Source organism: Embiotoca jacksoni, unplaced genomic scaffold (assembly GCF_022577435.1).
Source record: "Embiotoca jacksoni isolate LCO1_2020_lvr unplaced genomic scaffold, fEmbJac1.0.p SCAF_4, whole genome shotgun sequence".
Lineage (NCBI taxonomy): Eukaryota > Metazoa > Chordata > Actinopteri > Embiotocidae > Embiotoca > Embiotoca jacksoni.
In genome coordinates, this window is record NW_027185392.1 from 16,337,161 (window position 1) to 16,352,269 (window position 15,109).

Here is a 15,109-nt window from a genome sequence, read left to right on the forward strand (position 1 = left end):
TATTGGGAAATCAAATAACCAATTTTGTTATTCAGCTTCTGTTTTCTTTGTAATAATCAATTAAAATGGGTACTTTATCTTGCATTGTACGTACAATAATATAATTAAATTTCTTGTTTTCATTATAAGGCTGGCATTATTGTAGATTTCACTATTGTCAAATCCCTGCCTCTCCCTTTTTTTGTTTGTTTACATACCCTGTCTGTGGCACTCGTCTCCAATTCAATTTCCTCCTATGAGATCACAACAGGTGTTCTGGTATATATAACATTTCATTTTTTAAAAAGGCTCAGTGATTTCCAAAAAAAGATGGGTATTTTCAGCTACAGTGAATAGACTTTTTGCTACGTGGCTTTTTATAGGATGGTGCATGGATTTGATTAATAATAAACTCCAGTGCACATGTTTATAACAATGCTGGAAAGAAAAAATATGTCGCCCAGAGGTTGGCTCCTGTTTTTTGGACTACAATAAAAATATACCTACCTGGACACACTGTTTGTAGGATAAATTAATTGGTTGTTTTGGTCTCTTCAGTAGATTTGTTGACAATAATTAGAAGGTATAATACAGCAAAACCCAATCCTTTGATTTCTTATTTTAGCTTTTAACTTGAATTCTTGGTGTTCGTTCTGGCTGTAAAATTTTTTGCAATCTAAGCCTATTCGAGTGCCGGGTACTGTTTGGAGGCTGCATAGTGCGAGTTGTAGGTTGTGGAAATGTTTTAAATTTAAAGATGAGTTTATTCTGTATCGCTATGTTCTTAACTTGAGAAACACGAGAGGAATTTTTCCAAGTCAGTTCAGGTCTGTCACTGCAAAAGGACGAGGTTGTCAGTATAAAGTCTTGTGCCATTTGCGAATGACAGCCGCTGGGCTGCTTTTTGCGCACACTGTTTGTCTTAGTTAGATTGATTCTGTCATATGTAAAATCGTGTCTGTAGAGTTTTTTATATGCTTTTGGAATTTAGATTTTTCTCAAAATGTAACAAAGGATTCTGCACTGTGTTAAGGTGCCAAATTAGAACAATAGCAGTCTATTAAATGGCCTTCATTGGTTGTCATTCGCTCCCATAATTATGCTTCAACCTGGGCAAACTGCAGCTGCCATGCAACCTCTAGTCCACATAGGGTGCAGGTCGGGATGATTAGATGGTTCAAACACAGGACCTTTAACCTCTGTGTCTCGTATAAAAACAGAAGTCAGTACTGACTTATTTTAACTTATGTAAGTTAACTTATCCAATGTATTTAACTGACATACACATGTGACGTAACATATTTTAACCCAAAACAAGATCTTTTATTAAATGTAACAAAGTAGTTTTGGTGCCCTAAACCCAACCAAAGAACCATGTCACAAACAACAATATGTTAACCACGTTAATTGTGTTTACCATAACAACAAAGGTCCAGCATGCCTGTCACTGGTACTCTCATGTATGCCTTTAAGAACGGCCTACGAAGCCGACTACAAGGTGGAGTAGCGCTCTACTGGCCATAGGCTAAAGTCCCGATTGACAACTGATAACTGCTGTTTAATGGGGTGCCAGTGCTCCATGCATTTGAGCTACAACATACAAAGTGGACACGTGTTAATTAACTACTTTTAAAGAGACATTGCACATTTATAATGTGTCATTCAAGTGTCAGCACACAGAAAATCTGAAACTCACAGGCTATAAACTGTACACATGCTGAAGACAGTTGTCACTCACATCAACACGAAGCTGCCGGGCACTGAGACAGAAAAAAACTGCAGCTTCTTTCTGCTGTGAGTGTTGTTCCAACATCACTCACTGTCTGAGACATGTACACACACACACACACACACACACACACACACACACACACACACACACACACTGTACAACATACAGCCAACTCCGCTGAACTGTGTTTTGCATACATTTTGAAAAGCATACACTGCTGCCTCTCACTGGACATCATTGGAAACTACAGTTTATTTTTAAACGGGTGTGTAATCAAGCTCATTTGATAATTGCACCACTCTCATAAATGTGAGGAGCTTACTGTGACTTAGAACATACAGTATTTTTTTCTCTGCCAAGTTGAAATATTTCACAATACATTCAGCAAAAAATTCAATTTTAAAGTGAAATGGGAAAATCTATCATCACATTTCTCCTCAAAGTGGTTTCATTTAATTTCATCACGAAGCCCCGCTGGGAAAATGTGTGTCTCTGATGATACCTGCTGACATTAAAGTCTGTTTGAAGCCTTTCATGTTGCTTGTATTGCTATTTCATATTGTTTTGCATGCGTCTGGTGGATTGTCTTAAAGTAGTGCCACAGTATATTTTTGACTAGTGGTGTTAAGCATATGGTTAATATAGTGTTTAAATAAAAAGCTACATCCTTCAGTGGTCTTCAAAGGTTTTGGCTTCCACAGATTTAGAGAGTTGGACTTAAACAAGGTCATGGGCTCTATTTTTTGGGGTGGGGTATATGGAGACCTGAAAAGCAGTTTACATTTCCATTGTTTTTTTTTTACACATAGAGGGGTTTTAAAAAGCAGATATACCAACATCTTTTGAACTTTCTACTTAATTTTATCATTGTTATGCCAAGATCATAAACAAACAGAATTTAGCTTTACTAGTATATTTGTTTTGCCTTTCTAACTCATGGAGAAACTCTGGAGCATAAAACAGCTTTTAAAACAATAAAGAGTTTTAAAAATGAATAAATTGAGATTTAGGCATATACAAATTGAGAGAAAATTTGACCTACTTTTAAGGCCTCTAATATTATCTGGAGGGGCTGCTCTACTTTAACATGGGTATTCAAAAATCCTGGCTCCGTCTGTGAGCTGTTAGCACTGTTTTCCCTTCTCAAAGTGTTTCATCTGAATATTATTATGAGACATAAATAAAACATAAAACTATCCAACATTACATAAGACTGAAGCAAAGATTTGAGAGATAAATATGGCTATGATAAGTCTGTTTTCCAATCTTTCCTGTCTTGTTAATTATCTAATGACCCCTCAAATTCACCTTGCCACCCCTCTGGGTCTGTATTGTCATTCACATCCTCTTCTATTTACAATTGTTGTACAGTACTTAGATACTTTAATTCATGGCTCATTATAGACATAATACTACTAAATGAATGCTTTATCATTATAATAAAATGGAGGCATAATGTCCTGAAAAGCAATCTCATGCAACCCACCTGCCCTAGCCACGCACTGAAGCTCCTTTATCTGAGCCATTTATTAGAGATCCTCAGATAAATGAACTCTTCCTGCTTCATTTGGAACTCGGGCACCTCAACTCTATCCAGCCATTGATTAGAGACGTGTTCAATAATTCAAATAATAACATTGGAAAAGAGCATGCAATTCATCATCAGTCAAGTCATTTTGGTGTTAGGCAATGACCCTTGCAGGCACGCCAGCTAAATCATTCTATGACATAATGAATGGGGTCATTTGTAACTGTGTCATGCTGTGATTATCTTTTCTTACAGTGGAGCCTTCTGACCTCTTTGTGATTCGGTGAGAAAAGAGTTTGGCTCATGATAATCATAAAACTCAATGTGTGCATATGAGGGCGATGATGGGTTAGAAGCTTTACAAAGAGGTTTTACAAACTACTTAAGTTATGTTTGACAGTGTTCAGAGTTCATGTGAGTACTATTTAAATATACTCTGTGTTGGATGTCACACCCGACTCAGCTATCAAGTTTTCAAATGAAGGTCATCGTGAGGGCGACTACATGTGGCCGCGTTGGGAGTTTTGCCAAGTCTAAGAAAATAACCCTGAATATGTCATAGTGATGTCATTGACTCAGGGTTGACTTAAAGCTGCATGAATGTGGAGTGTCAGCAGTTTGAAAGATGTGGGCAGGTGGGAGCATTATGGGAAATGTAGTCTTCAGGTATTTTGGCAGTTGACACACTAAAAGTTAGTTTTGATTCTGATTATGCCGTTTTTAATTAGTATTTTGTGAGTCCCCAGCATAATATAGACCACGTGGGAAACTCCTTATGCCACATAGATTTACTGTATATCTGTATTGATATTGTATCAGATGACTGTACAGTGTCAAAGGCTCACTTGTACTCATAAGTAAACTGAGTAGGATCAGGTTGCTGTGTATATCCTGCATGTACAGGTAGACCATTGCAAATATTTAAGTCCATAGTTGTTTTGGATTCAGTAAGTATGATTTTGACTTTGAGTGTGGAAAGTGTCCAGCTTTTCAGCGATTTTTGGACCGTTTTTAGCGCACCTTGCAGGTAGTGCACTGCATGTCTCCATATTGGACAGTGTGAATGCACTTTTTCACTCAAAATAGCAAGTGATAATAGGTGAGTACGCCAACTGGAACCCGGCAATTGCCTTGTCACAAACACAGGTGTGACTAATAACAACGCTCAGGTGTCCCAGTAAGTCATGGCAGTGTGGTAGTCTAGCACTGTATGAGGGCCCTGAAACTGAAGCAGCTAAATGGAATTCAGACGTCATTTAGAAGTTGATAAAAGTGATTACATATTTCTGTATGCCACAGACAATTTATACACATGTTTAATTAACATTAATTAAACAACATCTCATTCAGAGAGGAAGTAACTGCTTGTCGCTGCTAACAGGCTACCGCTGACTGGTGAATGCGCGGTCGGAGGGCTACTCTCCTCTTGTCCACTGCCCGGCGAATCGGTTGCCCCTTCTGGCTGCCTCCCTTTGCCCAGTTGCAGTTGGGCTAAACTAAAGTCTGGGTGCCGTCTGCGGGGAGGCGATTTAACCTTCGTCTTGCCCCAACAGGCTGTGTAGCTCCAGGGGGGCTAACCGCTCTAGCCGGGTAAGTGGTGGGGTGGGGCTAAGTGTGTCCTGCTGGCCGCATCGCAACCGTTTCAGCTGTGTTTTTACCTGTTGTTCTTATCCCTTTATCCGGCCTTTTTAACCTTTTTTAGAAGGTTTAACCACTTTTTTAACCATGACGCCCGACAGCTCTCCGGCTGGTCAAGGACGCTGCACTTAGCTGATTTTATTCTTACCTTTTAGAAAGGATCTACTCGGTCACTGTAGGTAATTACTCGTCTTCCACGACACACGTTACCTGTGGTGTACCACAAGGTTCAATTCTAGGTCCAATTTTATTTTCTATCTACATGCTTCCACTCGGCCAAATCCTCCAACGACACGATGTATCCTGTCTGCTTATTTAAAACCTGTTGCCAGAAACTTGGGAGTAATGTTTGACTCTCAGTTAAGCTTTGAAACACAGATCCAAAAAAATGGTCCAGTCCTGCTTCCTTCAATTAAGAACCATCTCCAGAATCAAACCCATACTGTCACACTCTGACCTGGAAAAAGTAATTCATGCACTCATTTTGTCTCAACTCGACTACTGCAACTCCCTCCTTTCTGGCATAAACCAATAATCTATCTCCCGCCTCCAACTAGTCCAGAATGCAGCAGCTAGGCTTCTTACTGGTCTTAACAGACGACATCACATTACTCCAGTTCTGGCCTCTCTCCACCGGCTCCCGGTTGGTTTTAGAATTGATTTTAAGATTTTGTTGATCACTTTTAAGGCCCGCCTGGGTCTGGCCCCGAACAACATTATTGAAATGTTAGCCCCATATGGGCCAACTCGCAGCCTTAGATCCTCCGGTTAAGTCGAGACTTAAATCAAAGGGTGACCGTGCTTTTGCCCCTCGACTTTGGAACGACCTACCTGAGGAGATAAGGCTTGCAGAATCAATAACTTCTTTTAAATTACTTCTTAAAACACATTTTTATAGAAGTGCTTTTAAGTGATGTCGTCCTTTTATGTCCTTTTATGCAGTTCTTTTGTTCCCCTGTTTTTGTTTGTTTATTTTATTCATTTGTTTGTTTTCTATTCCATTTGCTCGTTTTGGTTATTTGTTTGGTTTTGTTATATTCATTACCTTAATGGTATGGTCTTTTTTGCTTCCTGTTTTCTTAAATGTTTACCAGTATTGATGTTATGTATGACTATTTCTTTGCTTCTCTGGAGAGCACTTTGTAAACTCTGTTTTTAAAGGTGCTATATAAATAAAGTTATTATTATTATTAATATTATTACTTATTTCATTATTGGCTCGGATGCTTTTCCGACTGAAACATGTCAAAATGACTTCTGTCAAATGACCTGTGCAGTTGTCAAAGGAAATCAGATACACAAAGTATGAGCAAATGTAAATAACTCATATATCAAACGTACAGTAATAAACAAGATGAGATAGGAGATGTACTATGGAGTCATTCAAGGGACAAAACTGCAGCTAGAGGTTTAAAATTAACATTCATAGGAAATGCTGAAAAAATTAAAGGCTTATCTTTGCTGTGGTGTTTGTAAATGTAATGAATATGTAAATGTGTTTATTATTAAGCTCTGTTCTGCACCTCTCAGTTATAAAGACTCAAGATTTCATTACCAGCTAATACCACAAAATATGTATATAACATAATGGAAAAATGAAGTCTCTTAACCATGAAAAATCCTTTTGTTTCTTCTATTCTATTTTTTTCCCTCTAGATTTGCAGCCATAGACAAAATTAACACAAACGCTACTTTAAAAAGTTATAAAATATTGTGATAAGTTAGATGATTGTATTCTGTGTGTGAATCATGATGAATATTTTTCTTTCAAAATGAATGTGATGAGAAAATAGGTGTCTGACTCCAGTGCAGTAGTGTTATTTATCACATTTTTCACCCAGTTAATAATAAATACTGTTTCAAAATGATTACTTTTTAGAAAAGTACTTCACTCTTACCCTATAAGTGCTATGGTTGTTAAAGCTTCTCATCAACCGTAGCATTTATAGGGTAAGAGTGAAGTATTTTTCTAAAAAGTACTGTAATTGTTCAGTTGTTTGTAGCATTTTAAGTTTTCAAATGAAATACTTGTCCACTTTTTGTTTTGTTTCTTGTTGAGACAAAGAGCTTTTAATAGTTTTTTTTAATTGATGATGAGAGTAGTCGAAAATCACAAAATCAGGGTCACGACTCTCCCTATCCTGTACAGGGAAAGCATTAGTGTTTTTCACCAGTTTTCTGAGGATGTGTTAATAAAACAATGTGCAAATAAAGACCAAACAGGAAGACTGGTAAACTGGATCATGGTCTAGTTTGATGAAGTTAGAGGACTCCTCTTTTCCAGTTTGATCCAGATGCCCTTTTCTGGTCGTAGGATGAGCTCTCCCAAAGGACGAAGCTCTTCGCGTGTCTGACAAGCTTCAATGTTGAAGTTACGCAGAATGGACGCCACAACCACCTTTTCCTCCATTAGTGCAAAACGCTGACCTGAAGAACATTAGACCAACAAAAAAAAAAGGCGCAATGTAAGATATGATAACAGCTTCATTCAGAAATTAAAGTATCTACAGAGACAGATCCAGTAAACAATAAAGTGAAGCTTTCACCGATGCAGTTGCGGAGTCCAGCTGAGAAGGGGATGTAGGCGTACGGAGGCCTCCCGACTGAATTCTCTGGCAGAAAACGTTCAGGTCTGAACTCCTCGGGCTTGGGGAAGTACCGCGGGTCACGGTGAAGAGCGTAGGTGATTATGATTGCATTTGCACCTTTGGGAACTTTGAAACTGTCTACAAGTAAAAACATAACTTAATTAAGAACAAAATGTGTTTACAATTCCCTAAACCTTTTTCTATTTGGGATCATTATAAATTTCACTCTTTACACTTAAACTAATGGGAATCATTATAGAGGGATGAGAACTGCCCAAATATCAAAGGACGGATGATTGAATTAAAAGATAAATCTGGGATAGTACAGTTTATTTACATGTGCAATTTTATTTGTACTACAAAAATAAGACCCCAGTTGGAATAAATCTGAATTATCCTGTTAGTAGTATGATGCTCGGAATTAATCAATTAACTTCTTGTGGCAGTTTATTACCGTGGAAGCTGTGTTCCTCCGGGACTCCTACGTCAGTGAATTTGACCATTTATTGCCAATGGTTACACAATATTCTGTTTGAGTGAGCTCTTAACCACCACCTGCTGCGGGGACAGCGGAGCACTTTCTCCAAAAGACTCCTCCAGCTCCGCTGTCACAAGGACAGATACAGGAGATCATTCCTGCCGAGCGCAATAAGACTGTACAATAACTCACTTCTGGCAAAATCCATCACACAACAATAACACTGTTGTCTGTGTTTCTTGGTTGTTTGTATATAATATATATAGATATATGTATATACTGTATATACTGTGCATTTTATATTTTATATTTCATATTTTTTACTGCCATTTTACTGCTGTTTTACTGCTATTGTATTGCTTTCTATTATTCTATTATTATCTTATTGCTTCTGTATGCTGCTGTAGCGAAAAAATTTCCCCTCGGGGATTAATAAAGTAACTACCTAACCTAACCTAACCTAACCTAATGAATCTGAACTGCAAAGAGAATTCTGCAAGAGAGCTAATCCCCAAAAACTGCATCAGATAGTGATGTTCACATAAACATCAGCTTACCCAGAAGCTTCAGTGACTTGAGGAGAGTTTGAGGGAGTCGTGTAGTATTCACATTAGTATTACAGATTAAGAAGAGTAATACAGATAGTTTCCTAAACCACACGACAATATGATCAGATGATATTAGATGCCAGGTATTAAACATATGATGCATCAATAAACCAATGACACTCATTTGTGGGAAAGCTGAATGACACTGGTACCTTTAAGAAGAGGGTATAGAGTAAGGTTCTCCAACCCATAGCTCACTAACTACTAATAGCCCATGACCCAATTCTGAGTAGATGGCAGAAGGTTCGAACAATATGCAGTGCTTCCCACAAATAGACTTACTTGGACGAGCCACCCAGGTATATTGACGGCTGACCAAGTTTATCTGGCGATTGATTTCAACATTTTTTATTTATTAATTTATTCTAACCTGTCTGAGAGAACAACACGCTCACATAAAAGAAGCTTATTCAGCTATGTGAATAAATGTTACTGAACACTCATTTAGTCAAAGTAGCTCTTAGAGGAAACAAGCCTGGAGACCTGTAGCATAAAGTGTGACCAGATCCTCTTTCAGTGCTTTTTTTCCCCGTTGCCCGGCTACCAGTCAGAATACATTTGCAGTCAGTGGTTAATTTGTACAATTGTTTTTTCACTAAAACTTCAAATTGCCAGCATCATTTCCTATCAGCTTTAACAAAAGCACTACTTACATTTGAATAACTTGCAATTGTTGATGACTGTTGTGACACCAGATTTTAGGTGTTTACTTCCAACATGATCTTTTTCTATACCGAACCATTCACTCTTTTATGACACAAAGTCACTGCACTGTACTTCATGTTGCCAAATAGTAAAGTTGTTTGATCAGTTTGAAGAAATTTAAGGAAAACTGTGGAACAGACGGCTGCAGCAACACCATGCATTCAAGGTTATGTCTCAAAGAGAACTAGATTCTAAATGAAAACAACAGAGAAAGCCTGAGTTCCTTTCTGTTCCCTTCTTGTGAAAAATACTACCACCACCGTGGGGAATTTGTAATCAACAGAATGTTTCACTCAGGTGTCATCATTCACTGTGGAAACTCACTGATATAGCAGTCTTCACCGATGCTCCGAGCAAAAAAAGGCACAGAGGGAAAGAGTCGCAGAGCCTCCTTGATCACACACTCCAGGTATTTGAGCTTCTTCAAGTCATCGGTGTTCATTGGTCGGTCAGACGTGCCTGTGAAAATTAAACAGGAAAGACTGCCGAAATCTTTTTTTTTTTTTTTATCACAGAATACAAACCCAGTGTAAACATACCCTCAAAGGTGAAATCTCATGTATGTATTGTGCTTAGTCATAAAGCCATAATCTCAAGGGCCAAGAGTCTTCGGTGCAATCATTTCTTTGTACCTGGTGACTTTTAATCAACAGTTATTAAAAGTACAAATTGATTGCATATCTACAGTACATGCAGTATCTGTCGATACCTTACCACACTGTACCAGTAGGTGTGGTAATGTATGTGGAAATAGGTTGGCATTGGAAATAGAGGTGTTGGGAAAATGACTAAATTAATTTGCTGGGCTTCAGGGCAAGTTTAGGTCCTTAAACTGGTGTAAAATTAGCATCTGTTTCAGCTGCAAGGCCATTGAGTTTAGGTCATGGAAAAGTGCATGGAGGATATGGTAAATCCACCCAGCTGTGACAGTAATTCAATTATTTCGTATGTATTTTGTCAAAGATTTTCACAGCTATTATCACTGTTTAAGCTCCCCTCGACTTTCAAAGAACAAATGCATTTGAATACGATGAGTCAAAAACCTTCCAGCAGGACAACAAACAACGTCATTAAAGTGAGAGCGATGGGGATGGGTTGCGTTACCGAACACCTCCTGTAACTCTTGTTGAACCTTCCCGTGCGCCTCTGGGTGGGAGCCCAGCAGATGTAGGATCCAGTTCATAGAGGCGGCTGTAGTATCATGACCCTGCAAAATAAAGGCTGTTAAATACAGAGATAATTTTTAAGACTTTAAAGCTGCATAAACTCATTTTTTGGCCTCAAAATTTGTCATATAATCATCCTACAAAGCTGGGTTCCTCATATGAGCAACTGTTTTGGTAGTTACATCGCCATTTGATCTACTGTTGATAGCATACCAGTAGTCCCACTGTAAGTATCCTTTTTAGTTTTATTTCAAATCACCAACCCTGAACATAAAGGTGTCCACTTCCTCCTGAATGTCCTGATGGCTCATCTTGCTGCCATCTTCATATGTGGTCTTCAAAAGCATGTCCAGAAACGCGTGTCGTTTCTTTGGGCCCTGGTCAGTGTCTAAGTCGGTGTAGGACAGGTTCTCAGCCTTTTCATGTATCACCTGAGAATAAATGAGATCAGGGAAGTTGTACAAATGTTGCCTCCTCTGTTTAAATTCTGCACGATTGTGGATTTAATTAAGGCATTAAACATTCAGTGGCAACATTACTCACTTTGTATGTAAAGGACTGGAGGATCTTGAGTGTCTTGTTGTGCTCCTGGCCCTCACCAAAGCAGTTGTACAGGAGGTCAGGCCAAAACCACGGTTTCCTCTGTCTGCGGCTGATGATGTCACTCATTCTGAGGATAAAAAGTTAGAATAAAGACAGCAAACACGACAGAACTAATCAGATATTTTCCAGTGATTATTGTTTGCAATTGTGTGATAGAAACTAAATGTAAATAACTTACTTGTAGACGCTTTTAACATACTCTGACTCAGAATTACTTTGCGCGTAAACTTTCTTTCCCATCGCAGTTTCTGAAAGAACATTGTTCAAAGCGTGTTTGAATCTTCCAATACAAATTCACGTTCCACTAAAATACTTCTTCATAATTACATTATGTGTGTAAAAAGAGGTGAAAGGTTCATCCGGTCAAGCACACACACTCTTTTGACATGCAGCTGCTTACCACAGATAATGTCCAGTGCGCAGAAAGTGATGTGACTGAAGCAGTTGAACGAACCCTTCCCCACCTGCTTCTCCAGCTTCTCCACCAGGATCTCTGCCTGCTCATTCATTACCTCCAAGAAGTCCGTCAGGATGGAGAAGTGGAAGGTGGGAGTCAACATCTTCCTCCGCTGACGCCACTTATTCCCAGTACTGATCAAAAAAGGAAAACATCCACGAATGAAAACACATGCTGCACCTGCGTACATATTCTTATTGGAACAGTAGCAGCTCGAAGCACGAAGTTTGGTGTGCACATTATATATTTTTTATTAATTATATATTATATACGTTTATAAGGAAGTTATATGAATCATGTTTTTCATGACACCCCACACGATTCTTCCCATGGCTTCACTTTCAGATCAGTAATGTTTTTTTTTACTAGAATAAAATCTAAATAGCAAACTGCAAATTCCTAAAAACATTGATGTTCCACAGATGCAAAAATCAAGTGACAGTTTACCAAAAATATTCACTTGTTTCACATCTACTCCCATAAAAACTCCATTTTCATTTTGTGTGTCACCAATCTCAGCCAGGTGGTATATCCTGTTTATAATGTATAATTCAGAACCTGATTATTCATAGTCTATACTGATCTTTTGATCAATCTTGATCGTCACCGACAACTTTTTAAAATTGTTTAGAGTAGAGCAGCAGGTGTACCTGGTGAGCAGACCAGTTCCCAGCCAAGGATGGAGGAATTTGTATAGATATGCTTTTTCCATGTGAATGGCGTTGGTCACAATCGGCTACAAAAGACAGTTTGTGGGGAAAAACAACAATATCATAAACAATAATACTATTATATATAACAGAAAATGTGGTATTTAAAAGATACCTAATACAAATGAAAAGGATGTATCACACTTTGGTTCAGTCTGGTCATGAAGAGATTTGTTTAGCATGACAATCATCCACCTTAAAGCTTACCCAAAATTGATACTGTAAAGCTGTAAATACAGTTCAGATGGGAACAAACTCGAGAGGTCCTTAGGCAGATTTGTAATTTGTACATATAATAAATCTAAATGTTTCTACATAAATTAAATTGACTTGACTAAATACTGGATTGGTGAACAGCAGGTATCAAACAGAGGTTGCAGCAGTGGAGCAGAACTGTGTTAAAGTCCAATGATATCCTAAATGGGAAGGTTTAAGTCAACACAAATTGTCTTTCCCAATTTGGCCTAAATGATGCAGCTTCCACTTCAATAAATGTGAGATTTGTTTTAACGGAAACTACAATGATATATCTAAGTGTTACAATTGTGCCTGCAGAATTGTCTCATCTCAGGAGCTAAACTCTCATTTAGATACTGAGAGATGTATTGTTGGATCAAAGGTATGTTTGCACGATAAGACCTGTGCACATTTACGTGTTGCAGCTACTGATTATGTTATGAACATGTTGCAAAAGAGAAGCTTTCAGTCAGCATACCTCAACAGTTTCAGCATGAAACAGAACCACAAAAGGGACTGGTCCGACCCAGATTTTTAACAGCGGTGCATCCCAAAAGTCACGGGTGTAACACTGTATTTGATTAAAAAAATCTGACACAAAGACAGAATACAAAAACATTAAATTCACTTCATCAGTTTTGTTAGTGTGTAAATCAGCCCTTACAGCCTTCTGTACCATACTGATTGCTTTTTTTTACCTCCTGCATTGGTTTTGAACTGCAGTGCATTTCCAATGAAGGGGTACGTTCTTTCCACCTCCGGAATGGGCTTCATCTCGAACCATTTGTGCAGATAACTGATCAGCAGCTTGTAGGTGATGTAGGTCAGAGCAGCAATGAAGATGCTAACTCCAACTAAAGCTATAGTATAAATACCAGTTAACACTCCCATCTTGATTTGCAGTGTGTCTGTACAGCATATGTGTGTGCTGAAGTATCAGCACCAGGCTGTGCCCATGTGACATTCAAATCAGCAGTGTTTGCCCTGCCTTGACTCCTCCTCCTGCATGCTGTTAACAACTCACTGGGTTATGGGGTCCCACTGTGGTCTATTGTGTGGTCATGTATTGCCCCAGTACGGAGTGGGAAATGTTATAGATTGCTTGAGAAGGAAATAGGAGACACAAAGGGTGCAATATAGCAGATCGATAAACATGAAAATTTAGAGGTGAGTAAACAGAGGAAGCTGTTTTGGCTCCAATTACGTATTAAAGATGTTAATTATTCACAGTATGGTAACCGACTGTCCCTGACCGAGAACGTTGTCCCACTTATTCTGCCCTTGTATTTATTAACATCTACATTCCGTGTCATGCCAAACCTGACTGGTTAATAAATAACAGCTATATTTTAGTAACATGTTTCAATGTTGGAAGCTAATCTTGTGTAAATAAAAAAATAGGAACATGACAGTTTACATGTTGGCATGTTGGTCTTGATTTGAATTAGATACTTTAAAATCACCCAAATATTTTATTTTGAGAATATAATCTGGTCAGATTACATATATGTTCTGCTATTTAAAGATATAAATCATAAAAGTCATATTTAGTTGTTTGTAACTTTAATGTGTTGGTTAAATCTGCTGCTGTTTTAAATAAGAAACATGTTAAATAAGCACCACTACTAAATTTCAACCACAAATATTTTTTATGTTTTTGAGGTTATTTGCAGGCTAGTTCGTATTGTCTCAAGATGGACATTTTGAATCAACAATGCTGACACAGTTTCAACAAAGATTGAATGTTCATGCTATAACTACAATAGAGATTATGATGCCATGTACTGTTTATTTATTTACTATGAATGTCACTCACTCATGAAAAACTTTTAAATAAAAAGCCATAAGTATGAGAAACGCTTTGAAAAAACATTGAGGTCTTCATGTTAGGAAATAAGCAAGCATTTTGCATCCAATTGAACAGCTCACTGAATGAATAGAATATGACAATTTTTGCTTTAAGTTTTTGTTTTTTAAGTTTTTGGTTTCAGGTAAAAAGCTTTTTCAAAAGTGATGGAGATGCTTTGGGACTTATGACCACAGTCGTCCCATCTAAACATTATACTGCAAGATTTAGAAATGAACCTTTTAAGGACAATTTGCTCTCCTCACATAAATCTGTCTTCGTCCAGACTAAGCAAGCTCGAAGCTTTGTCAAAGCAACTAAATCCACATTAACTCAATTTCAAATTATTATTTAAAAGCTAAGGAAAGGCAACATAACTGAAAACATTAAAATAGAAAATATTCAGTAAATGGGAACAGACTGCTGTTACATCGTGCACAAAATATTAACTCAATTTAAATCTCTATTTATCTTAACCAACAGAAATAAACATTTTTTTAAGCCAAAAATGTATCTGACAATTGTTAAAGAATTAACAATAAAAAAAGTAAGAATTGTGTACTTGGTAATGTGGACATGAGCACAACAACGCTCATCTAAGTTTTGAGGAACAAATGTGTTGATTTCTTGTTATAACCGCTAGAGGTCAGAACAGCAGAATATTGAAACTATTCTGGTTGTTGTTTTTTTTAATTGACCTCAACAAGATTACTACGTGTAATGGAAAGATTCATGCCACAATACTAGTTCAGATGAATACCACTTATACATTTAAAATCATGCTTTGCCATCCCATAACAGCTTGAGGTTAATTTAGGGCCACATTCACTATTA

General features: G+C 37.8%; 1 protein-coding gene across 1 annotated transcript; it reads right to left on the minus strand.

The window, feature by feature from the left end:
- Positions 1–6,913: 6,913 nt before the first annotated feature.
- Positions 6,914–13,340, minus strand: cyp4v2a (cytochrome P450, family 4, subfamily V, member 2a). The gene is made up of 11 exons (XM_069168041.1): positions 13,128–13,340; positions 12,908–13,020; positions 12,133–12,218; positions 11,426–11,616; positions 11,204–11,273; positions 10,966–11,092; positions 10,686–10,853; positions 10,361–10,463; positions 9,581–9,715; positions 7,424–7,603; positions 6,914–7,304 (listed from the first exon to the last, which is right to left on the minus strand). The coding sequence occupies exons 1-11, from the start codon at positions 13,318–13,320 to the stop codon at positions 7,126–7,128; spliced, it is 1,545 nt and encodes a 514-aa protein (XP_069024142.1). The 5' UTR covers positions 13,321–13,340; the 3' UTR covers positions 6,914–7,125.
- Positions 13,341–15,109: the final 1,769 nt, after the last annotated feature.